The sequence below is a fragment of the Diaphorina citri genome, unplaced genomic scaffold (genome assembly GCF_000475195.1).
Source record: "Diaphorina citri unplaced genomic scaffold, Diaci psyllid genome assembly version 1.1 scaffold380, whole genome shotgun sequence".
Classification (NCBI taxonomy): domain Eukaryota; kingdom Metazoa; phylum Arthropoda; class Insecta; order Hemiptera; family Psyllidae; genus Diaphorina; species Diaphorina citri.
In genome coordinates, this window is record NW_007377815.1 from 190616 (window position 1) to 214326 (window position 23711).

A 23711-nucleotide genomic window follows, 5' to 3' on the forward strand; every position below is an offset into this window, starting at 1 on the left:
AAAAAAAAAATTAGGTAAAAAATTTATCCCAAAAAAAAAAAAAAAAAAAAAAAAAAAATCGATTACCCAGGTAAAAAGTTGTATCTCGAAAAAATCAATTAGGAAAAAAGTTATATCTCAAAATAAAAAATCAATTCCGTAAAAAGTTTTATCTAAGGAAAAAAAAAATCAATCTGGTAAAAGTTGTCTCTCACTTACCCCGGTATCCGCAATGAATTCTCCCACCGATATCGTAGCTCCTGCACAAACTCAAACCACACGTGAGCGAAAGACTTTGCCCCGCCCATCGAGTATAGAGCGTGCGAACTGCAGATTGCAAGTCTCCAGACTAGACCGTCCGGGGGACATGATTTGAGTCCGCTCAACCCCTCCTGGGGAAATGGATAAGAGAATAGAGGAACAATAGATAAGAAAATGGTGAAAAATACTTTCCTGATTCTAAGCGCTCTTTGGATAAGTATTTTTCGTTTGCCGTTTCTCTTGTCTTTGGCGGAGAAAGTTTTTTTTTTTTTCAAAATAAGGGAAGTGGGTTCAATTGGAAAGGAAGTCAGTTTTTCTTGTTGGCACTACTTACCTGAGTAACATCATCTTGCTTGATAATTTGACAACCTATGCTTTCCGAATACTCGTTCCTCTGAAACGAAATAAAAATAACAATAATAAATTCAGCTTATTCGAAAAATGGAAAGTCGATTTCTGTTTGGGTCTGACCAAAAGCTTGTTTTTATTTCTAGTCGCCAGCCTAGTTACTTTGGTAACGCGACTGTCTTGTAAGCGCTAGGCCGCGGGTTCGATTCCTACCCAAGGCAGATTTTATCCTGAACGAATAATGGGTCGAAAATTCGAGAGCGAGAAAATTGAGAAATCACATTGATTGAATAATGTTCGCTCTCGGAATGGCCGACTTTCTCCTATCCTGTCTTCCTTCTTCGTCGATTTCGGGACGATAAGACCTTATCAGTTACAGTTCCCTCTATCAAACCTCTTGCATTTATAATGAAACTCCTTGTTTCACCGTAACTTTTGATCAGTTTGCCCGCTTTAAATAAAATTTAGCAGACATGTTTACTTGATTACATTGTTTACCATACAGAGGATTTGTAAATGCAATTTCTTTGTGTTATGTCACAACTTTGGTGCTCACTGCAGCATTGTAGGATTTTTCCCAATAAGTATCTCAATAATCCTAACAACCAATGTTTACCTACCATGCTGGCACCGGTCGCTATGCGCATTTACATGTCATAGCTACTCATTTTCCTCACGAGGCTGAGTGGGCCCCGCAACAGCCAGTCACGGGATCAATCATTTGCATGATACAAATTTCTTGACCCCGCCGGGAATCGAACCCGGGTCTCCCGCGTGCAAGGCGAGTGCAGTGACCACTACGCCATGGGAGCTGACTGCTACTAGGTAGTAGGTATGTACCATTGTACTCATATTGACTTTACTGTAGGTAAGGTAAAGTACAATAGGTATAAATTATTCATAATACCTTATCCAAGTCAAAGAATATACAATCGTTATATGGACATTCGTATTCATGAAACATCAACAAAACCAGTAAAAATATTTGCTTTCATCGGAATGTGAAGAAGAACGATCGTGTGTAATATCGTTCACAAATCACATTCAAGATTTGCTTGCTATAGGTACGTAAGAGGTAGGTACCTACTTCTTTACTGTACAGAGTTCTATGTACAATTTATTTATTTTTATGATTTAAAGATGAGGTATGCTTAAAATTTCCAAAGTCTAGCCTACAGTAAAGGAGAAAAATGAAGTTCGAGGTGGAGCCCTAAATACGGCCCTGCCAGACTTCGAAAATTTTGAGCACCCATCCATTTATTGGCCTTGCTCGGCTTAGCTTAACATAGGTGACGCTACAACCGGTCTTAAATTATCGACTGAAGTGTTTTCTTGTATTACCTCCTACTCTATACATACCTAGGTACCTACTACCTACAGGTACAGCTTTAATTTTTTGCCTACATAACTTCTCTTCTTCTTCTTCTTCTTCTTCTTCTTCTTTTACACGTAGAACGTTGTTTCTAACATCTTTTTATGTCCCCTGTCCCCCCCTTCTCAATTCGATTTCGGGACGATAAGACCTCCGTTGTTACACAGATCTCTTTATAGAAAAGGGCTGTTAAAAGATTTTTTTTTTTTTTTTAGTAAAGAGAAACAATAACAATTTGAAGAGCAGGTTAATTTTACAGCGCCACATTATTATTCTTACACATGACCCTCATTTATTCTCTTAAAACTCGAAGGTTTTTGCTTTCACTATTATTTTTATTATCTCCAGGCTAATCTCTCCCTCCCTCCCTCTCTCTTTATCTCTCTCTCCCTCCCTCCTGTTTCTCATTTCTGACCCCCTTTCTCTCTCTCCCTCTTGATTCTCATATTTCTCATTTCGCACCCCTTTCTCTCTCTCTCTCTCTCTCTCTCTCTGTTTCTCCCTTCCTTTCACCCCTTCCTAATTCCTACACTCCCTTCTTTCTATCTCTCTCCCCCTCTCCCTCCTAATTTCTCTCTCTCTCTCTCTCTTTCCCTCTCCCTCTCTCTTTATTTGTTATTTTTAATTATGTTACATACTCGTGTATACCTACAAGACCTGTGTATATTGCCTGTATTTGTTATTCTTGGGTAACACGTAGAAATAACACACATTCCTAGTCCTACCTTTCCTGACCTTCCCCCGACCTGAGCGAAAAATGTTCACCCCCATTGTTCCCGAGTACCTACATTAGATACCTCCTACTGTATTACCTCCTACTGTATTACCTCCTACTCTATACATACCTAGGTACCTACTACCTACAGGTACAGCTTTAATTTTTTGCCTACATAACTTCCATTTTCCTCTCTCTTTTTCTCCTCTCTGTCTGTCTGTCTCTCTCTCTCTCTGTCTCTGTCTCTCTCTCACATTGTGTCTCTCTTTCTATCCCTCTCTGTCTTTTTCCCTATTCTCTTACTGTTCTTTCCCTCTCCCTCTCTTTTCGCCTCAATCTTTTTCTAGCTCCAACTCTCTGTCTCTCTCTCTCTCTCTCTCTCTCTCTCTCTCTCTCTCTCTCTCTGTCTCTCTCCCTCCTTCCATTCTGCGACGGAATTAGCATAAATCTGACAACAAGGTAGAGGGAGAGAGAGAGAGAGAGAGGGGGAGAAAAAAACTCAAACCTCTCGAGGGGACGACAAGAGAGAGAGAGCGAAAAGGAGAGAGAGCGAGAAAAGGAGGGCGGGAGGGAGAGAGCAAAATAGACCCTGGGGCCTAATTAGTACCATGTTACTCGCTCCTTTTTTATCCACCTCCCCTTCCTCTCTTTATCCTCTTCCTTTTACCTCTCTTCCTCCTCCTCCTCTTTCAATTCTTTCTACTTAGATACCTAGATTTTTTCTCCCTCCCACTCATTCACTGTCTCATCCTCTTCTCTCCCTCTCTCTTCCTCTCTCTCTCTTACTATCTCTTTCTCCCCTAATCTCTTCCTTCTCTCTTTCTCTCCCTCTCTCATTAACTCGTCTCTTCTAATTTGTATTCTTTAAAGTTTTTCTCCTTTTTTAGAAAAACATTAATTTTCATTCCCTGTTTCTCTCTCTCTCTCTCTCTCTCTCTCTCTCTCCTTCTTTGTCTCATTTTCCCTTCTCTTTCTCTCTCTCTCTGTCTCTTCATCTCCATCTTTTTCTCCCACTCTCGCTTTGTAACAATGTCGTATAGTTTTTAACTGGATTTTTTTCCCTTTTACCTAGGTATGGTGTATTTAAACTTGAACTCTACAGGTACGAAAACCTTAGAACTAATCGGAAGGCGCTTTTGTGTACATACACTGAGAAAAAAACCAGGGACATTTTGTGTACATACACTGAAACACCAGTTCATTCCATTACATCGAATACTTGACTAAAGCTCTACTTTACCGGAGCGGGACCTACGGATACCGGGAAAGGATTTAAGAGGGTAAAGAGTTCTCGAACGTTACCTAGGTATGGTGTATTTAAACTTGGACTCTACAGGTATGTACGAAAATCTTAGACCTAATCAGAAGGCGCTTTTGTGTACATACACTGAGAAAAAAACCAGGGACATTTTGTGTACATGCACTGAAACACCAGTTCATCCCATTATATCGAATACTTGACTAAAGCTCTACTTTACCGGAGCGGGACCTACGGATACCGGGAAAGGATTTAAGAGGGTAAAGAGTTCTCGAACGGGGAACAATATTGTAGCAGCTAACAGCAGAGAATATTGCTATCATAACCGGAACCTTTCCGTACTCCTCGAAAAAATAATGAAAATAGAAAAAAAAACGGGAAGTTCAAATATCCGAAGGGAACGAAATCTTGTTTTTTCATATTATTTTTTACTTTGTACATCTAACAAATTCATCTTTTCCAGTCGTGTGGCGTGAGATTTTCAAAAGGGGAGAAAAATATAAAGAACGCCGATTTCCTGATGGTCTTAGAGTCCAGGCTGTCAGTCGTGTGGCGCGTGAGATTTTCAAAAGGGGAGAAAAATATAAAGAACGCCGATTTCCTGATGGTCTTACACTCGTATTTATGAACAAGAATGATCGTTCTTAGATCAGTCTCAAGTCAAAATTGACCAATCAAATGCCCGATTTCCTGATGGTCTTAGTCCAGGCTGAATGATCACTACTATTTTCGGTGGGTGCACTGAGAAGAAGAAGAAAAAAAAAAATGATGACAGGGTGCCACGAGTTAGGGTGAAAGAACTCTATTATTGGGTTACTTCCCCTCAATTAGGTTGTTGGATAGCTATGTATATTATATTGCCGGGCTTACCGATGTAGATACCGATGTAATATGGAACTATTAGAGTTCGGTGCCGGAACCCAGTCACCCCATTGAGCTTCCGGCACCCTAGTTTTTTTTCTCAGTGTGATAAGTAGGGGGAGTGAGAAAAACAGTAGAGAGAAAGGAAAGCGGTGCTCCCCTATCTTCCATTCAAGGATACGCCACTGGTTTATATATTTTAACAAATTCATCTCTTTTTAACCTCTTTTTTTTTGTTCCGTGTTTTTTTACCTTTATATTCATCGCTTTTAGTCCCTCCACCTCCTTTTCTTATAAGAGGGAGGGACTGGAGAGGAGCGAGAGAAAGGTAGGGAGTGAGGGACTTGGAGATAGATAACGAATGAGTGAGAGAAAGAGGGAGGGAGAGAGAGAGAGAGAGTCCAAATATTGTACGAAGGAGGGAGAAAGAGAGAAAGGTAGGAAGGAACTCAGAGATAGATGTTCCGTGTTTTTTTACCTTTATATTCATCGCTTTTAGTCCCTCCACCTCCTTTTCTTATAAGAGGGAGAGACTGGAGAAGAGCGAGAGAAAGGTAGGGAGTGAGGGACTTGGAGATAGATAACGAATGAGTGAGAGGAAGAGAGAGGGAGAGAGAGAGAGTCCAAATATTGTACGAATGAGTGAGAGAAAGAGGGAGGGAGAGAGAGAGAGTCCAAATATTGTACGAAGGAGGGAGAAAGAGAGAAAGGTAGGAACTCAGAGATAGATAACGAATGAGTGCGAGAAAGAGAGAGAGAGAGGGAGGAAGGGAGGAAGGGTCCAAATATTGTATGGAAGAGGAAGAGGGAGGAAGGGGGAGAGAGAGAGAGATAAGGAAAAGTGAAGAATAATAATTAGAGTAGATGAAAGGGGGAGAGAGTTATTTACCTAACTTTCCGTTTAACTACCTACCTCCATAACCTATTTACCTATCTCTCTATACCAGGGCTAAAAACCGGTCAATCGCGACCAGCACACCCAGTAGTATTTTAACTCTTTGAACCTGACAATATCATCTTAGACACCCTATTCCTCCAAACTTGTGTACCAAAATTTAATTCAGAGTTAAGTCTTTCATTGGATAGGTAAGTCGATCACAAGACTGTGTATTGAAAATTTAGGTCTATCTTCCTCTGAAAAGGTTGGGCATCCCTTTTCTATACATTATTTGACTGCCTCTCATTTTTTTTTTTTTTTTTTTTTTAAAGGGTTTGTTTTTTTACCTTTATATTCATCGCTTTTAGTCCCTCCACCTCCTTTTCTTATAAGAGGGAGGGACTGGAGAAGAGCGAGAGAAAGGTAGGGAGTTAGGGACTTGGGGATAGATAACGAATGAGTGAGAGAAAGAAGGAGGGAGAGAGATAGAGAGAGTCCAAATACTGTACGAAGGAGAGAGAAAGAGAGAAAGGTAGGAAGGAACTCAGAGATAGATAACGAATGAGTGCGAGAAAGAAAGAGAGAGAGAGAGTGAGAGAGCGAGTCCAAATATTGTACGAAGGAGGGAGAGAGAGAAAGGGTCCAAATATTGTACGAAGGAGGGAGAAAGAGAGAGAAAGAGAGGGAGGAAGGGTCCAAATATTGTATGGGAGAGGAAGAGAGAGAGAGAGAAATAAGGAAAAGTGAGGAATAATTCGATAAGATGAAAGGAAGAGAGAGTTATTTACCTAACTTTCCGTTTAACTACCTACCTTCATGACCTATTTACCTATCTCTCTATACCAGGGCTGCCCAACCGGTCAATCGCGACCAGCACACCCAGCAGTATTTTAACTCTTTGAACCTGACAATATCATCTTAGACACCCTATTCCTCCAAACTTGTGCACCAAATTCAGAGTTAAGTCTTTCATTGGATAGGTAAGTCGATCGCAAGACTGTGTATTGAAAATTTAAGTCGATCTTCCTCTGAAAAGGTTGGGCATCCCTTTTCTATACATTATTTGACTGCCTCTCAATATTTTTTTTTAAGAGGTTTGACAGAGGGAACTGTAACTGCTATGGCCTTATCGTCCCGAAATCGAAGAGAGAAGGAAGACAGGATAGGAGAAAGCCAGCCGTTCCGAGAACGAACATTATTCCATCAGGATAAAATCCGCCCCGGGCAGGAATCGAACCCGCCTCTCAATATCTACCTATATAGATTTAACTGTCCTTCTATGTAAAGCCAATTTAACAATCTATACCTTATTTAACTGTCTCTCTGCCCCCATTTACCTATCTCTCTACAGTCTACAGTGTAGACTCTACACTATTATCCATTAACCTAACAACCTCTTCTTCCTTTTCGCCTACCTTCGTTGTGTCTTCCAAATTGCTTTCCATTCTCTTCTCTTGCCTATCTTTACCTTCCAATTTCCTTCCTCTCCTCTGTTCTTTCCTTACCTTCCAATTTTCTCGTGTCTAACTCAACTCCCAAATGGAATCGTTTTCTTGATTTGAATAATTTAAAATACGGAAGGAACAGAAAGAGGAGGAGGAGGAGGGACTGAGAAGAAGAAAGAAGAGGTGAAAAGAGGAGAAGGGTGGGGGAAGATCAAGGAGGAAGAGGAGAAGAAAAAGACTGGAAAGAAATGAATAATAAAGGGGTGAGGAAGAAGAATACGAGGAGGAAAAAAAGAAGAGTAAGGGAAGGACAAGGAAGAAGGGGAGAAGAATCAAGGAGGAGAGCGAGGAAGAAGAAGAGATGAGAAAAGAGAAGAGGAAGGGAAGGAGAAGGAGTAAAAATACGGAGAGGATAAGGAGAAGCAGAAAAAAATGAAGGAGAAAAAGAAAAGGAGGAGGAGAAAATTAGGGAGGGAAGAGGGGAAGAATAAAGAGGAGTAAAAATCGTAAGAGGGAGGCAGAGGAGAGAGAAAAGAAGGTGGAAAAAGGAAAAGTGAAGGGAGAAGGAGGTTAAAGAGAACGAAAGAGGGAAAGGAGGGGAGGGGGAAGAGTGAAAAAAGAGGAGGGGGAGAGAGTAGGGGAAGTAAGAAAAGATTTCCTTTTCCTCCCTCCCTCGTTCTTCCTTACAATGAAACGTTTCAAAATTAGACAATAGCAATGAGGGAACAGATTAGGTCGAGGAGTATCACATCACTTACTCTAAATTTTATTTACCCTGCAGGTCAACAATCTCATGTTATAATGATCATGTGAATATATGTAGGCCGGTTGGCGCTTCGAACTCTTGACGTTCGCGCGCCTCCCGGCACGCTTGGTAGTTAACATAGTCGGATGTTACTTTGAGAATGCTGATTAGTTTTGAGCGAAAAGTGGAAAAAAATGTATGGGCATGTGCTGAGCTGGGTGAGAGTGAGGACTGAGTTCTCAATTCTGAAAGCTGTCTCATTAAGATTAAGAGGAACAAGGCAGATTGTTAAGCCTTATGCTTTTGATGATGGAGCTGGCTTGATGTGTATTGATGATTGAAGTATTGTTATGTATATATTAAATTTATATATTTGGTTATGAAAAAAAAAATTCCTGCAGGTCAACAATCTCATGTTATAATGATCATGTGAATATATGTAGGCCGGTTGGCGCTTCGAACTCTTGACGTTCGCGCGCCTCCCGGCACGCTTGGTAGTTAACATAGTCGGATGTTACTTTGAGAATGCTGATTAGTTTTGAGCGAAAAGTGGAAAAAAATGTATGGGCATGTGCTGAGCTGGGTGAGAGTGAGGACTGAGTTCTCAATTCTGAAAGCTGTCTCATTAAGATTAAGAGGAACAAGGCAGATTGTTAAGCCTTATGCTTTTGATGATGGAGCTGGCTTGATGTGTATTGATGATTGAAGTATTGTTATGTATTTATATATTTAATAAATCTAAAAAAAAACCTTTCACATTTGTTGGAAGTCAATGAAAAAAAAAAAAAAAAAAAAAAAAAAATTACTGAGAATATAACTGAAGGCAGGGGAAGCAAAGAATACAGAAGACAATAATGATAATGTACATGGAGAAACAGAAGAAAGAGGAAGAGAAGGAGGAGGAGGAAGAGAAGGAGGAGGAGGAAGAGAAGGAGGAGGAGGAAGAGAGGGAGAAGAGAAATAAGAAGACAAAAGGGGGAGAGAAGAAAAAGGAAGAGAAGAAGGAGTGGGAGCTGGGAAAGAGAAGGAGAAGGAGGAAGACAAAGAGTGGAAAGGTAGAAGAAGAAAACAGAAACCGTTAGTTTTGAATGAATAGGCAGGCATTATAATTCCTATCCCCCTCTCTCTCTTTCTCTCTCCTCCCTCTCTCTCCCTCTTCTTCCTTTCTTCCCCCTCTCTCTCTTCTTCTCTTTATTACTTTCTTTGTTGTTTGTGACATTTCTCTCCCTCTCTCTCCCTTCCTCTCTATCTTTCCCTCTTTCTCTCCCTCTCTGTTACATTTGTTCCTTTCTCTCTAATTGAGAATAAGAATGTCCCCAAAGGAAGGAAAATATTATAAAGGAAGAGACCCCCCCCCACCTCTCCTATTACAAAATTAGTAGCAAATACCTCTCGTACCTAACTAGCTGGGGTAGTAAATTACAAGCGGTAAAAAATACTAATAATAATACTAATGAGTGTTTCACAACAGCGTTCTCTTTGAGTGTTTCTCTTTCTATTCGTGCCCAAGACGGTCACCCATTCACGCTAGACGTTACTTAACTCAGGGTTACTTACTTGAGCATCCGCTGGGTTTTATCGTGTATGTGCTGATGTTTGATATTGATCTTGTGACCTTTGGGTTGTGAAACGGTTATCAAGACCTGCTTGTTCTTCACAGGAATGTTGTGTTCTATCTTGTAGTAGCAGGTGACGTTACGCGGATACACCCCTGGATAGTTGGGTGACTGGATACGACACTGAAATAGAATAGAATAGAATTGAATAGAATAGAATTCACGATGTTGTGTTCTATCTTGTAGTAGCAGGTGACGTTACGTGGATACACCCCTGGATAATTGGGTGACTGGATACGACACTGAAATAGAATAGAATTGAATAGAATAGAGTAGAATTCACAGGGATGTTGTTTTAAACGAAATGTTTTAAAAAGTATTCGAAGATTTTTACCTTTTTTTTACATTTAAGTAAGTTTTGTACAAATTTCAAAAAGCTTCGCGGACCACAAAAATGGTCTGGCGGGCTACATGTGGCCCGCGAGCTCATGAGGAGACAGAAAGATGTAGTTCAAAGTTTTCCCATAAAATTGTAGGACTCGTTGTAGGTAATCTCGTTGAGGACAGCTACACTTCTATTACGTGAGCTCACGTGTCGTGATGGCAGTGTGTTTCTACCTTGACAGACCGTCTCAGCTTGAGTGACCGACATAAGTTGTACATTATTATGTGGGTTCACCCTGTATTTTGTTTAGGGTAGGAGAGTTTGGTAGGACGGTAGAGAATTAGGGTCAATTCTGAGATACGAATGTGGTAACGAGGTAGAAGATAGAACAGTGTGTACATTATTTTGTGGGCGCACCCTGTATTTTGTTTGGGGTAGGAGAATTTGGTAGTACGGTACGGTAGAGAATTAGGGTGAATTCTGAGATACGAATGTGGTAACAGTCTCCTAGGCTGCCCTTATCCCTTATAGCAGGGGTTCCCAATCTGTGGTACGCTTACCACTAGTGGTACGCGGAAGCACTTCTGGTGGTACGCGAAGAGATTTGAAAAACTCATTTTTATAATTTGTCTCGTAAATTCGAAAACAAATCTGGCAACCCTAATAGTTAGGAGAGAAAAAAAATCTACAATCAGGGCACCGAAAAATTGTGATATCGTACTAGGATTACCAGAAAATTTTCGCCTGAGGCGCTATAATTTCTTTAATTAACCTCCAAATCGCACAGAATTGATGTTTGGTGGTACGCCAAAAGAACCTTGAGGTGTCAGGTGGTACGCAGTACTCAAAAGTTTGAGAACCCCTGCCTTACTTGAGAAACTCATTTTCATAATTTTATTTGTCTCGTAAATTCGAAAACAAATCTGGCAACCCTAGTTAGGAGAGAAATAATAGAAAGTAAAAAATCTACAATCAGGGCACCAAAAAATTGTGATATCGTACTAGGATTACCACAAAAATTTCGCCTGGGACACTATAATTTCTTTAATTAACCCCCAAATCACACAGAATTGATGTTTGGTGGTACGCCAAAAGAACCTTGAGGTGTCAGGTGGTACGCAGTACTCAAAAGTTTGAGAACCCCTGCCTTAGAGCTTGATCCGTTTTTAATTTGCAAACAAGAACTGGGACTTATTACTTTTCAGTCGGATTCCCAATGTAGGTAGTTCAGGGATTCTAGGGTGCAGGTTAAGTTCCAGTCCCAGTAGTCAAAATATTCTTAGTGGTGATGAAATCTAAGTATCTGAATCTAAGTATCTTAGTGGTGATGAAATCTAAGTATCTGAATCTAAGTATCTTAGTGGTTTCAGGGATTCCAGGGTGCAGGTTAAGTTCCAGTCCCAGTAGTCAAAATATTCTTAGTGGTGATGAAATCTGAGTATCTGAATCTAAGTATCATAGTGGTGATGAAATCTAAGTATCTTAGTGGTGATGAATCTAAGTATCTGAATCTAAGTATCTTAGTGGTGATGAAATCTAAGTATCTGAATCTAAGTATCTTAGTGGTGATAAAATCTGAGTATCTGAATCTAAGTATCATAGTGGTGATGAAATCTAAGTATCTGAATCTAAGTATCTTAGTGGTGATGAAATCTAAGAAGGAGGGGGATGAATTTGTGTGTTAAAGTTTTTATTTTTGTGAAAAAAAAGAGAGAGAGAGAGAGAGAGAGAGAGAGAGAGCTAGAAACCAGGTTCAAAGAGGGAGAGAGAGAGAGAAAATTCATGTCACCCATGGTGGTTGTGAGTGAGATTTCTTGTGAGAGAGAGAGATGGAATTATGTTCGACATGGAATTATGTATCTGAGAAAGGTGTCAAATTTTCAAAAACTTCACAAGAACATAATCAAGTAGTCAAAATTTGGCAACTTTAACAGCCCCCCTATTTTGTTTGGGGTAGGAGAATTTGGTAGTACGGTACGGTAGAGAATTAGGGTGAATTCTGAGATACGAATGTGGTAACGAGGTAGAAGAGGGAACAGGGTGTACATTATTTTGTGGGAGCACCCTGTATTTTGTTTAGGAGAGCTGTAGTGGTGATGAAATCTAAGTATCTGAATCTAAGTATCTTAGTGGTGATGAAATCTGAGTATTCACATCTGCTGATCAAATCAGAGCATAGGTACTCACTCCCATTCTACGGCCAGCTACTACTCACTATCAGGCAGACCTGACAAGTACACCTGATCAGGTTCGTCTGTCTGGTCTACCTGATACCTGATGAGCACACACACTAGCAGGTAGACCTGACAGGTACGGCTGAAAAAGTCCACCTATCAGGTCTAACTGATGAGCACACACACTATCAGGTAGACCTGATCAGGTCCTACCTGTTTAGAGAGCCGCAATAGATTGACCGTCAGGTCTACCTGATAGTGAGTGACTGGCCTTAGGGTAGGGATTAGGACTCTCTTCCTCCTTTTTTTAAAGAGGTTTGACAGAGGGAACTGTAACTGCTAAGGTCTTATCGTCCCGAAATCGAAGAGAGAAGGAAGATAGGATAGAATTCTAGATCATTCCAAAAAACACTCTAAGGCCCACTGCTGGCCTCTAATGAACTCTGCTGGTGTAAAGGGGCTTTTTATTCCAGCAGGATAAACAAGGTATTTTCTATCCTCGCACAAAGCCAAAAGCTCATGTCAACATGAGACTGAAGGTCAACATAAAGGTGTGTCCAAATATACTCGACCGCTAGTCGATCGACGAGGTGAATCTATGTTGTCGAGGCAGTGTGGACGGTTCAGTCAGTATCGATCGACTATGTGTGGACACACCTTAAGACTGAAGTTGCTCTTACCTGTATCAGATCGCCATACTGCGCTCCCCCGGCGGTAAAATTGAGGAAGCAAAGGAAGGGTAATCTGTCCTCACGAGGCCTCCTCACTTCTATCTCGTAACTGGTGCCTATGTCCCCGTAGTGTACACCCCTGGATAATTGGGTGACTGGATACGACACTGAAATAGAATAGAATAGAATTGAATAGAATAGAACAGAATAGAATAGAATTCACAGGGATGTTGTTTTAAACGAAATTTTTAAAAAAGTATTCGAAGATTTTTACCTTTTTTTTTACATTTAAGTAAGTTTTGTACAAATTTCAAAAAGCTTCGCGGACCACAAAAATGGTCTGGCGGGCTACATGTGGCCCGCGGGCCGCTAGTTGGAAACCCCTGTCCTATAGGAAGGAAAGTAATGGGTGAAATTTTCGATGGTCATTTTTTAGAGCCAGAGCACGTTTTGAGGTCCCTTAGAGCTCAATTCCAAAGTTTCAGCCATTGGTCCGTAGGTGTGTGTGTGTGTGACCTCCAAAATCATACCTAAGAAACCCAGCTAAGCATAATGTAATAGGATAAGGAAAGTCGTGTGATGTTGACACCAGATTTTTACTTTCCTTATCCTATAGGAAGGAAAGTAATGTAATCGGGTCAAATTTTCGATGGTAAGTTTTTAGTGTCAAAACACGTTTTGAGGTCCCTAGAGCCTAAATCCAAAGTTTCAGCCATTGGTCCGTGTGTGTGTCTGTCTGTCTGTGTGTCTGTCTGTCTGTAAACAAAATATCTCGAGAACGGTAAGAGCTAGAGACTTGAAATTTGGTATGTAGCTGTCAAATGTGACAAGGATGCGACACGAAACTTTTGGTTAAGACCGGTGCAACGGTTGGCGGCATTTTACCGCTTTTTGGCGGTTTTCGGTGTAATTTAACAATATCTCCGGAACGGAAAGTAATGTTTTTTTTTTTACCTTGAGTTTGTCGCAGTTGTAGAAGAGCCTATCACAGTACGTGTTCTTGATGAGGTCGCCGCGGAATATGGACAGAGATGTATTTCCGTACCGCAGGTGGGATTCGAACCTGTTCAGGAACTTGTAGCTGATTTTGAAGTCGAAGTTGTACCCGATACCCTGCGGACACAGAAGAGAGAAAAATTGAGTGGATAAAATTTGAAATCTAGGGTTTTTGAAGCTTTTGTTTGGGTTTTGAAGCTAGGGTTTGAAGAAGATTTTGATATTTTATTTGTCAAAATTCGAGAAAAAATTAATTCCGGCGCCATTGGGTTAAAATTTTTACAAATGACAGAAAACGGTAAAAAGAGAGGATGAGAAAGCGAAAGACAGGGAAATGTCTAGAAAGAAAGAGAACAAAGGGAAGACAAATAAATAAGTGAGAGAAAAAGACAGAGAAGTATGTGGTTATATAATATAATGGAAAAGGGGAAGCGAAGGAGAGGAAGAAAGAGAGAAATATGAAGAAAAAGATGAAATGAAAAATAAATAAAAATAGAAGAAGAAAGATAAAGGGACAGAAAAAATACGGCAGGAAAAGAGAAAGAAAAAAGATAAGAAATAGAGGTTAAAGAGAAAGAGATAGAGAGAGAGAGAAAGGGAGAGGGAAAGGGAGAGAGAGAGGGAAAGGGAGAGAGAGAGAGAGTTAGAGAAAGAGACAGCATATGGTTATTATTGTCACATGGGAGAGACAACGGATGTCGAAAGTCAATTCAAAATCCATTATGGACACATGTCAAGTCACCCATCCAGTCTTTCACCCACCCCATCGTCCTGTTAACACATTCAGATTGAAATCCTGTATTCACTAAAGAGGGTATGAACCTCTTTGTCCATCCCATTTCTCCCTCTCTCCCTCTCTCTCCTCCTCCTCTCCCTTTATCTATTTCTTTTCCGCTCTTTTTATCCCTTTACCTTTCCCATTAATACTCTCTCTCTCTACTCTTTCCCCTTTTGTCTCTCTCTTTTTTTCTCCCTTTATCTCTTTTTCTCTCTCTTTCCTTCCCTTCCCTTCTCTCTCTCTTTCCTTCCCTTCCCTTCTCTCTCTCTCTCTCTCTCTCTCTCTCGAAACATTATTGTAGGTATATGTACCATTGTACCTATGTAGGTAGGTTTAGGTACAGTAACATTTTTGACATTTTCAGAAGAAAAAAATTGTTTCTTTTTCTACTTCTCCTCCTCCTCCTCCTCCTCCTCCTCCTCCTCTTTCTTCTTCTTCTTCTTTTTCCCATTTTTCGATTTCTGATCGTTTTTATCCCTGCCTTTTTTACCCTTCTACATTTTCCTCTACCTTCATATTATCATCTGCTTTTTTTTACAGAGGTTTGACAGAGAGAACTGTAACTACTAGGGTCTTCTCGTCCCGAAATCGAAGAGACAGGATAGGAGGAAAGCCAGCCGTTCCAAGAACGAACATTATCCCATCAGGATAAAATCCGCCCCGGGCGGAAATCGAACCCGCGGCCTAGCTCTTACAAGGCAGACGCGCCACCAACCAAGCTAACTAGGCTGGCATCATCTGCTTTAAATGTCCCTTTTACATAGGCTTGCCAAACGTCCCGAATTGGCCGGGACAGTCCCGAATTTCAGGGGGTGTCCCGGCGTCCCGTTCAGTTTTTCATTTTGGGGCGTTTTGTCCCGAATTTCCGTTTCTGTCCCAGAAAAAATTCGGGACGCGTTTTTTAACTTTAAAATTAGGTACCTACCTCTATAAATCAGAATTTGTTCTTAACTTGTTTAAATGTGTCATGCTTTCATCAGTTTGCTCTTCCACTTCTTTGCTAAACCTTTATAAACGAGAAAATGTTGTATTAAACAGCCTTAAACGAAAAAATGAGCTGGTCCCTTGAATTCTCGTTTATCCAGGTTCGACTGTATTTTGCTTATCTGTTTTTAATAATAGGTATGTTACCTATCACCTATCGTACCTATATACATATCGTACCTATGTGATTTCGCGATTATGCTCGCGGATTTGGCGATTATGTTCGCGGATTTCGCGATTATATTCGCGGATTTCGCGATTCTTAGGTACTTACCTATCTACCAACGAGGTTCATTTTAGCATGACATAGGTACCTATAGGTTTTACTAACACCCTCTATATTAAACTGACCTATTCCTCCTCCTTCTTTACTATTGAATAGGCGCCCGTTCTTTTTCCATTATTTTATTTCTATTTAATGCGGGTTGTATTGTATTTTTATGAGCTTTTGAAATCTCATACCCAACACTCCAACAGTGACACACAAGTTTATTCAATGACAAAGTCCCAAGTTCATACAGCATGTAACAATGTACTTACTAGACCGTAGAAACACAAGGCTCGGATCTCATAACTTTTTTCTTCTTTTTTCATGTGTGGCTTACGATAGCGAATGTGAATGTATGCCAGGCATTTGTATGTTATGAGACTTATGAGCCTGATGTGGCATATATTCCATCCTCTCGGTGTTTTACACGTCTCTTGATTGCTCGCCTGGTAACCAGGAGAGTGTGGGTTCGATCCCACCTAAGGTATTGAATTTTGTGCTCAGCATAATTTAGGATTTTGACCTCAATAATACATTAATACGGTTAGGAAACGTCTACGTCTGGCATTCGACCAATCAGATGAATTAGCATGACAAACTGCAAAAGATACATCTACCTACATCTTTACAAAGTCCCCTACTATCCCACATCACGATAAAGTTCACTCGGGTAGAAAAAAAAAGGGAAAATACACCTCGAGCGAAAGGCTAGGAATTTTTCCACTCGCAATGTCGAAGTTGAGATTTCATTAGGAGGAAAATGCAAATTTACGAGTAATACGAGTACATTATTTCCATACAAATGCCTGAGAGAGCCTCGCATAAACCGTCTGCAATATGGCAATGTTTTCACAGGAAAATGAAACCTTAATGTCAACATTGCTTCACGTATTCAATGTAGGTACTTAACTGCTCAACTGTGCGGATAAAAAGTAAGTTCCGTCAAAATGGACGGGTACGTGATGGTTTTACGTAGGTATGTAGCTCCACCAGTTTGAATTCAGTCCGTGTCTGTTTGTAACACGAAAATTCTCCAAAAGTAGAAAACTTGACTAACACCTCCTACAATTTTCGCTCATCATTATAAAACTTCAGTTACCTATAGTAACTGTTCATGGAACTTTATTCTTGGATGTCGAGATTGTTGGTTCAAGTCCAAGTCTATTATCCATTAACCTAACAACCTCTTCTTCCTTTTCGCCTACCTTCGTTGTGTATCTTCCAAATTGCTTTCCATTCTCTTCAATCTCTCTACAGACTACACTATTATCCATTAACCTAACAACCTCTTCTTCCTTTTCGCCTACCTTCGTTGTGTATCTTCCAAATTGCTTTCCATTCTCTTCTCTTGCCTATCTTTACCTTCCAATTTCCTTCCTTTCCTCTGTTCTTTCCTTACCTTCCAATTTTCTTGTGTCTAACTCAACTCCCAAATGGAATCGTTTTCTTGATTTGAATAATTTAAAATACGGAAGGAACAGAAAGAGGAGGAGGAGGAGGGACTGAGAAGAAGAAAGAAGAGGTGAAAAGAGGAGAAGGGTGGGGGAAGATCAAGGAGGAAGAGGAGAAGAAAAAGACTGGAAAGAAATGAATAATAAAGGGGTGAGGAAGAAGAATACGAGGAGGAAAAAAAGAAGAGTAAGGGAAGGACAAGGAAGAAGGGGAGAAGAATCAAGGAGGAGAGCGAGGAAGAAGAAGAGATGAGAAAAGAGAAGAGGAAGGGAAGGAGAAGGAGTAAAAATACGGAGAGGATAAGGAGAAGCAGAAAAAAATGAAGGAGAAAAAGAAAAGGAGGAGGAGAAAATTAGGGAGGGAAGAGGGGAAGAATAAAGAGGAGTAAAAATCGTAAGAGGGAGGCAGAGGAGAGAGAAAAGAAGGTGGAAAAAGGAAAAGTGAAGGGAGAAGGAGGTTAAAGAGAACGAAAGAGGGAAAGGAGGGGAGGGGGAAGAGTGAAAAAAGAGGAGGGGGAGAGAGTAGGGGAAGTAAGAAAAGATTTCCTTTTCCTCCCTCCCTCGTTCTTCCTTACAATGAAACGTTTCAAAATTAGACAATAGCAATGAGGGAACAGATTAGGTCGAGGAGTATCACATCACTTACTCTAAATTTTATTTACCCTGCAGGTCAACAATCTCATGTTATAATGATCATGTGAATATATGTAGGCCGGTTGGCGCTTCGAACTCTTGACGTTCGCGCGCCTCCCGGCACGCTTGGTAGTTAACATAGTCGGATGTTACTTTGAGAATGCTGATTAGTTTTGAGCGAAAAGTGGAAAAAAATGTATGGGCATGTGCTGAGCTGGGTGAGAGTGAGGACTGAGTTCTCAATTCTGAAAGCTTTCTTTCCATTTAATGACATTTTCTGTTTTCCATAAAATTTGTGTGTTGCTTCTGTATTTCTCTCCCTCACTCCTCTCTCTGTCTTTTTCTCTCTCCCACCCCTCTCCCTCCCTCTCTTCCCCCCTCCCTCCCTTTCTACTCATATGAAATGTACTTTTCCTCCTTTTTTTTCTCTTTCATTTGAAAATCTAAGAATATGGCAACGTAAGGAGTAGATGGGAGAGGAAGAGAGGGAATGAGAGGGAGAGAGAGACAGAAGGAGAGAGAGAGAGAGAGAGAGGAGTACTGAAGTAGGGAGGTAGAGAGAGAGACAGAACTCTATAGAATTTTAGTATCCACTTTTGTATAGCTTTTATTCTACAGGCAAGAAACCTTTCAGTCTTGACTTTTATTAAGGAGTTTAATATGGTATGAGGGTTCCCATTTCTCTTTCTTCTTCCTTTCCCTTCTTTTTATACACAAGGATGGACCTTTCTTATGGTCGTCACTCGGATTCAGACCGTCTGACGAAATAACTTTTTTTTTTAAAGAGGTTTGACAGAGGGAACTGTAACTGCTATGGTCTTATCGTCCCGAAATCGAAGAGAGAAGGAAGACAGGATTAAGGAATTTAATATGGTATGAGGGTTCCCATTTCTCTTTCTTCTTCCTTTCCCTTCTTTTTATACACAAGGATGGACCTTTCTTATGGTCGCCACTCGGATTCAGACCGTCTGACGAAATGACTTTTTTTTTTACAGAGGTTTGACAGAGGGAACTGTAACTGCTATGGTCTTATCGTCCCGAAATCGAAGAGAGAAGGAAGACAGGATAGGAGAAAGCCAGCCGTTCCGAGGACAAACATTATTCGTTTAGGATAAAATCCGCCTCGGGCGGGAATCGAACCCGCGGCCTAGCGCTTACAAGGCAGACGCACTACCGACTAAGCTAACTAGGCTGGCAAGTTGGGTGACTGGATACGACACTGAAATAGAATAGAATAGAACAGAATAGAATAGAATTCACAGGGATGTTGTGTTCTATCTTGTAGTAGCAAGTAACGTTACGCGGGTACACCCCTGGATAGTTGGGTGACTGGATACGACACTGAAATAGAATAGAGTAGAATAGAATAGAACAGAATAGAATAGAATTCACAGGGATGTTGTGTTCTATCTTGTAGTAGCAAGTAACGTTACGCGGGTACACCCCTGGATAGTTGGGTGACTGGATACGACACTGAAATAGAATAGAATAGAATAGAACAGAATAGAATAGAATTCACAGGGATGTTGTGTTCTATCTTGTAGTAGCAGGTAACGTTACGCGGATACACCCCTGGATAGTTGGGTGACTGGATACGACACTGAAATAGAATAGAATAGAATTGAATAGAATAGAACAGAATAGAATAGAGTAGAATTCACAGGGATGTTGTTTTAAACGATTTTTTTTTTAAAAAGTATTCGAAGATTTTTACCTTTTTTTTTTTACATTTAAGTAAGTTTTGTACAAATTTCAAAAAGCTTCGCGGACCACAAAAATGGTCTGGCGGGCTACATGTGGCCCGCGGGCCGCTAGTTGGAAACCCCTGTCCTATAGGAAGGAAAGTAATGGGTGAAATTTTCGATGGTCATTTTTTAGAGCCAGAACACGTTTTGAGGTCCCTTAGAGCTCAATTCCAAAGTTTCAGCCATTGGTCCGTAGGTGTGTGTGTATGTGTGTGTGTGTGTGTGTGTGTGTGTGTGTGTGTGACCTCCAAAATCATACCTAAGAAACCCAGCTAAGCATAATGTAATAGGATAAGGAAAGTCGTGTGATGTTGACACCAGATTTTTACTTTCCTTATTCTATAGGAAGGAAAGTAATGTTTTTTTTTTTACCTTGAGTTTGTCGCAGTTGTAGAAGAGCCTATCACAGTACGTGTTCTTGATGAGGTCGCCGCGGAATATGGACAGAGATGTATTTCCGTACCGCAGGTGGGATTCGAACCTGTTCAGGAACTTGTAGCTGATTTTGAAGTCGAAGTTGTACCCGATACCCTGCGGACACAGAAGAGAGAAAAATTGAGTGGATAACCTTGAGTTTGTCGCAGTTGTAGAAGAGCCTATCACAGTACGTGTTCTTGATGAGATCGCCGCGGAATATGGACAGAGATGTATTTCCGTACCGCAGGTGGGATTCAAACCTGTTCAGGAACTTGTAGCTGATTTTGAAGTCGAAGTTGTACCCGATACCCTGCGGACACAGAAGAGAGAAAAATTGAGTGGATAAAATTTGAAATCTAGGGTTTTTGAAGCTTTTGTTTGGGTTTTGAAGCTAGGGTTTGAAGAAGATTTTGATATTTTATTTGTCAAAATTCGAGAAAAAATTAATTCCGGCGCCATTGGGTTAAAATTTTTACAGGAGAGTTGCAGAGAATTAGGGTGAATTCTAAGATACGAATGTGGTAACGAGGTAGAAGATAGAACAGTGCTGGAGTATGTAATAACGAGGGTGACAGAATATCTTTACGCATTAATTATTTTTACAAATGACAGAAAACGGTAAAAAGAGAGGATGAGAAAGCGAAAGACAGGGAAATGTCTAGAAAGAAAGAGAACAAAGGGAAGACAAATAAATAAGTGAGAGAAAAAGACAGAGAAGTATGTGGTTATATAATATAATGGAAAAGGGGAAGCGAAGGAGAGGAAGAAAGAGAGAAATATGAAGAAAAAGATGAAATGAAAAATAAATAAAAATAGAAGAAGAAAGATAAAGGGACAGAAAGAATACGGCAGGAAAAGAGAAAGAAAAAAGATAAGAAATAGAGGTTAAAGAGAAAGAGATAGAGAGAGAGAGAAAGGGAGAGGGAAAGGCTCAACTCCCAAATGGAATCGTTTTCTTGATTTGAATAATTTAAAATACGGAAGGAACAGAAAGAGGAGGAGGAGGAGGGACTGAGAGGAAAGGGAGAGAGAGAGGGAAAGGGAGAGAGAGAGAGAGTTAGAGAAAGAGACAGCATATGGTTATTATTGTCACATGGGAGAGACAACGGATGTCGAAAGTCATGTGTGTGAATATCTACCTCTGTGTGTACACTAGACTACATTAAAAGAAAAAAAAAATCGGAACAATCGGAGTCTGAAGGTAGAAATACACTACTATCAGTATCACGTCACGTGAGCTCATGTGGAGTCAGAAATATGTAGTTCAAAGTTCTGCCATAATATTGTAGGACTCGTTGTAGGTAATCTCGTTGAGAACAGCTACACTACTGTTGAGTTGGAGTTCTAATGTAGTAAGAAAAGATCACTTTGAAAATAGAACATTGGAACGAATTTATTTTGTGTAGACTCACCATTGAAATCTAGGGTTTTTGAAGCTTTTGTTTGGGTTTTCAAGCTAGGGTTTGAAGAAGATTTTGATATTTTATTTGTCAAAATTCGAGAAAAAATTAATTCCGGCGCCATTGGGTTAAAATTTTTACACTCGGAAAAAGGGCTCCAATAAAAGTAATAGGTTGTTGTTGTTGTAGCGGCTTTAGCTTTCGCCGAATGGCGATAGCAGAATAAAGAAAAAAATGTCTCTTTGTATCTGCTATACACCGGGGTGATGGTCTCTAGCTCTAGCCATGTTAAATTGGCTGGCTCGTCCTGAACCGCAGTCAACCATCGTGAGGACTTGTGCTTGGTACTTAAAGCAGAGAGAACCCTTTGAGGAACTGCCAGCTTGCTAGGCTGGTTAGGGTAAGCTGTTCTCCTCCCTGTTTATAATCCCACAGCCAGATGCTAGTCTTCTCTCTGTTTAACGTCCCCTAGCCAGACAGGTAAGCAAATGCCCTTGAAGCTGTGTCCACACAGACTCGACGTCCGCCGATCCACGAGGGGGGTCTATGTTGGTGAGACGGATTTGGTGATTTTTTTCGCGGATTTCGCGATTATGTTCGCGGATTTGGTGATTTTTTTCGCGGATTTCGCGATTATGTTCGCGGATTTGGTGATTTTTTTCGCGGATTTCGCGATTATGTTCGCGGATTTGGTGATTTTTTTCGCGGATTTCGCGATTATGTTCGCGGATTTGGTGATTTTTTTCGCGGATTTCGCGATTATGTTCGCGGATTTGGTGATTTTGTTCGCGGATTTGGCGATTATGTTCGCGGGTTTCGCGGTTATGTTCGCGGATTTCGCGATTATGTTCGCGGATTTGGTGATTTTGTTCGCGGATTTGGCGATTATGTTCGCGGATTTCGCGATTATTTTCGCGGATTTCGCGATTATTTTCGCGGATTTCGCGATTATTTTCGCGGATTTCGCGATTATTTTCGCGGATTTCGCGATTATTTTCGCGGATTTCGCGATTATTTTCGCGGATTTCGCGATTATTTTCGCGGATTTCGCGATTATTTTCGCGGATTTCGCGATTATTTTCGCGGATTTCGCGATTATTTTCGCGGATTTCGCGATTATTTTCGCGGATTTCGCGATTATTTTCGCGGATTTCGCGATTATTTTCGCGGATTTCGCGATTATTTTCGCGGATTTGGCGATTTTGTTCGCGGATTTTGCGATTATGTTCGCGGATTTGGCAATTATGTTCGCGGATTCGCGTCCCGAATCGACATTTTGGATATTTGGCAAGCCTACTTTTACATACATATATCTAGGTACCTACCTTTCTTCGCAGGCTCTCTCTCTCTATCCCTCCCACCCTCTCTCTCTTTCTTTCTCTCTCTCTCATGCGTTAAGTTCATTGAGAATTCTTCCATTTTCTTTCTCTTTCATTTCTTTCTATTCATGTATCACCCCCTCCCTCTCATATATCTAGGTACCTACCTTTCTTCGCAGGCTCTCTCTCTCTATCCCTCCCACCCTCTCTATCTTTCTTTCTCTCTCTCATGCGTTAAGTTCATTGAGAATTCTTCCATTTTCTTTCTCTTTCATTTCTTTCTATTCATGTATCACCCCCTCCCTCTCCCTCCCCTTTTCTTTTTTTAATTCTCTCTCTCTCTCACCTTTCTTTCATTCTCCAACTCTATATCTACATATCTCTCTCTTTACTCGTTCGCTCTAATTCTATCACCTTTTTTTCTCAAAGCTCCTCTTTCTCTCTCTCTCTCACTCACTCTCCTAATCTATACCTCTCTTCCTTTATTCTCTCGCTCTCTTTTTTTTAACCTCCTCCTTTCCTCTCTCTCACTCACTCTCCTAATCTTATACCTCTCGCGTTCTCTCTTTCTCTCTCTCTCTCTCTCTCTCTCTCTCTCTCTCTCTCTCTCTCTCTCTCTTTTTTTCTCCTCCTCTTCCTCTCTCTCTCTCTCACTCACTCTCCTAATCTATACCTCTCTTCCTTTATTCTCTCTCTCTCTCTCTCCCTCTCCCTCTCTCTCTCTCTCCCTATCTTTTCTTTCCATTTAATGACATTTTCTGTTTTCCATAAAATTTGTGTGTTGCTTCTGTATTTCTCTCTCCCTCACTCCCCTCTCTGTCTTTTTCTCTCTCCCACCCCTCTCCCTCCCTCTCTTCCCCCCTCCCTCCCTCTCGTCCCCCCTCCCTCCCTTTCTACTCATATGAAATGTACTTTTCCTCCTTTTTTTTCTCTCTCTCATTTGAAAATCTAAGAATATGGCATCGTAAGGAGTTGATGGGAGAGAGAGAGAGACAGAGAGAGAGAGAGAGAGAGAGAGAGAGAGAGAGAGAGAGAGAGAGAGAGAGAGAGAGAGAGAGAGAGAGAGAGAGGGG

The 23711-nt window shown here is 40.8% G+C and overlaps 1 protein-coding gene across 1 annotated transcript in view; it reads right to left on the reverse strand.

Annotated features, from left to right (window-relative positions):
• The window catches only part of LOC103508261, a gene marked incomplete at its 5' end in the record, with an annotated part of 54022 nt that extends 33793 nt beyond the window's left edge, over positions 1-20229 (reverse strand). Inside the window, 7 exons of the mRNA XM_026822899.1 lie at positions 9419-9600; positions 13602-13841; positions 19018-19098; positions 19150-19230; positions 19277-19357; positions 19875-20070; positions 20111-20229. Coding sequence (XP_026678700.1) covers positions 9419-9600; positions 13602-13841; positions 19018-19098; positions 19150-19230; positions 19277-19357; positions 19875-20070; positions 20111-20229 — 980 coding nt within the window. The remainder of the gene's footprint in view (positions 1-9418; positions 9601-13601; positions 13842-19017; positions 19099-19149; positions 19231-19276; positions 19358-19874; positions 20071-20110) is intronic.
• Between the last annotated feature and the right edge of the window lie 3482 nt (positions 20230-23711).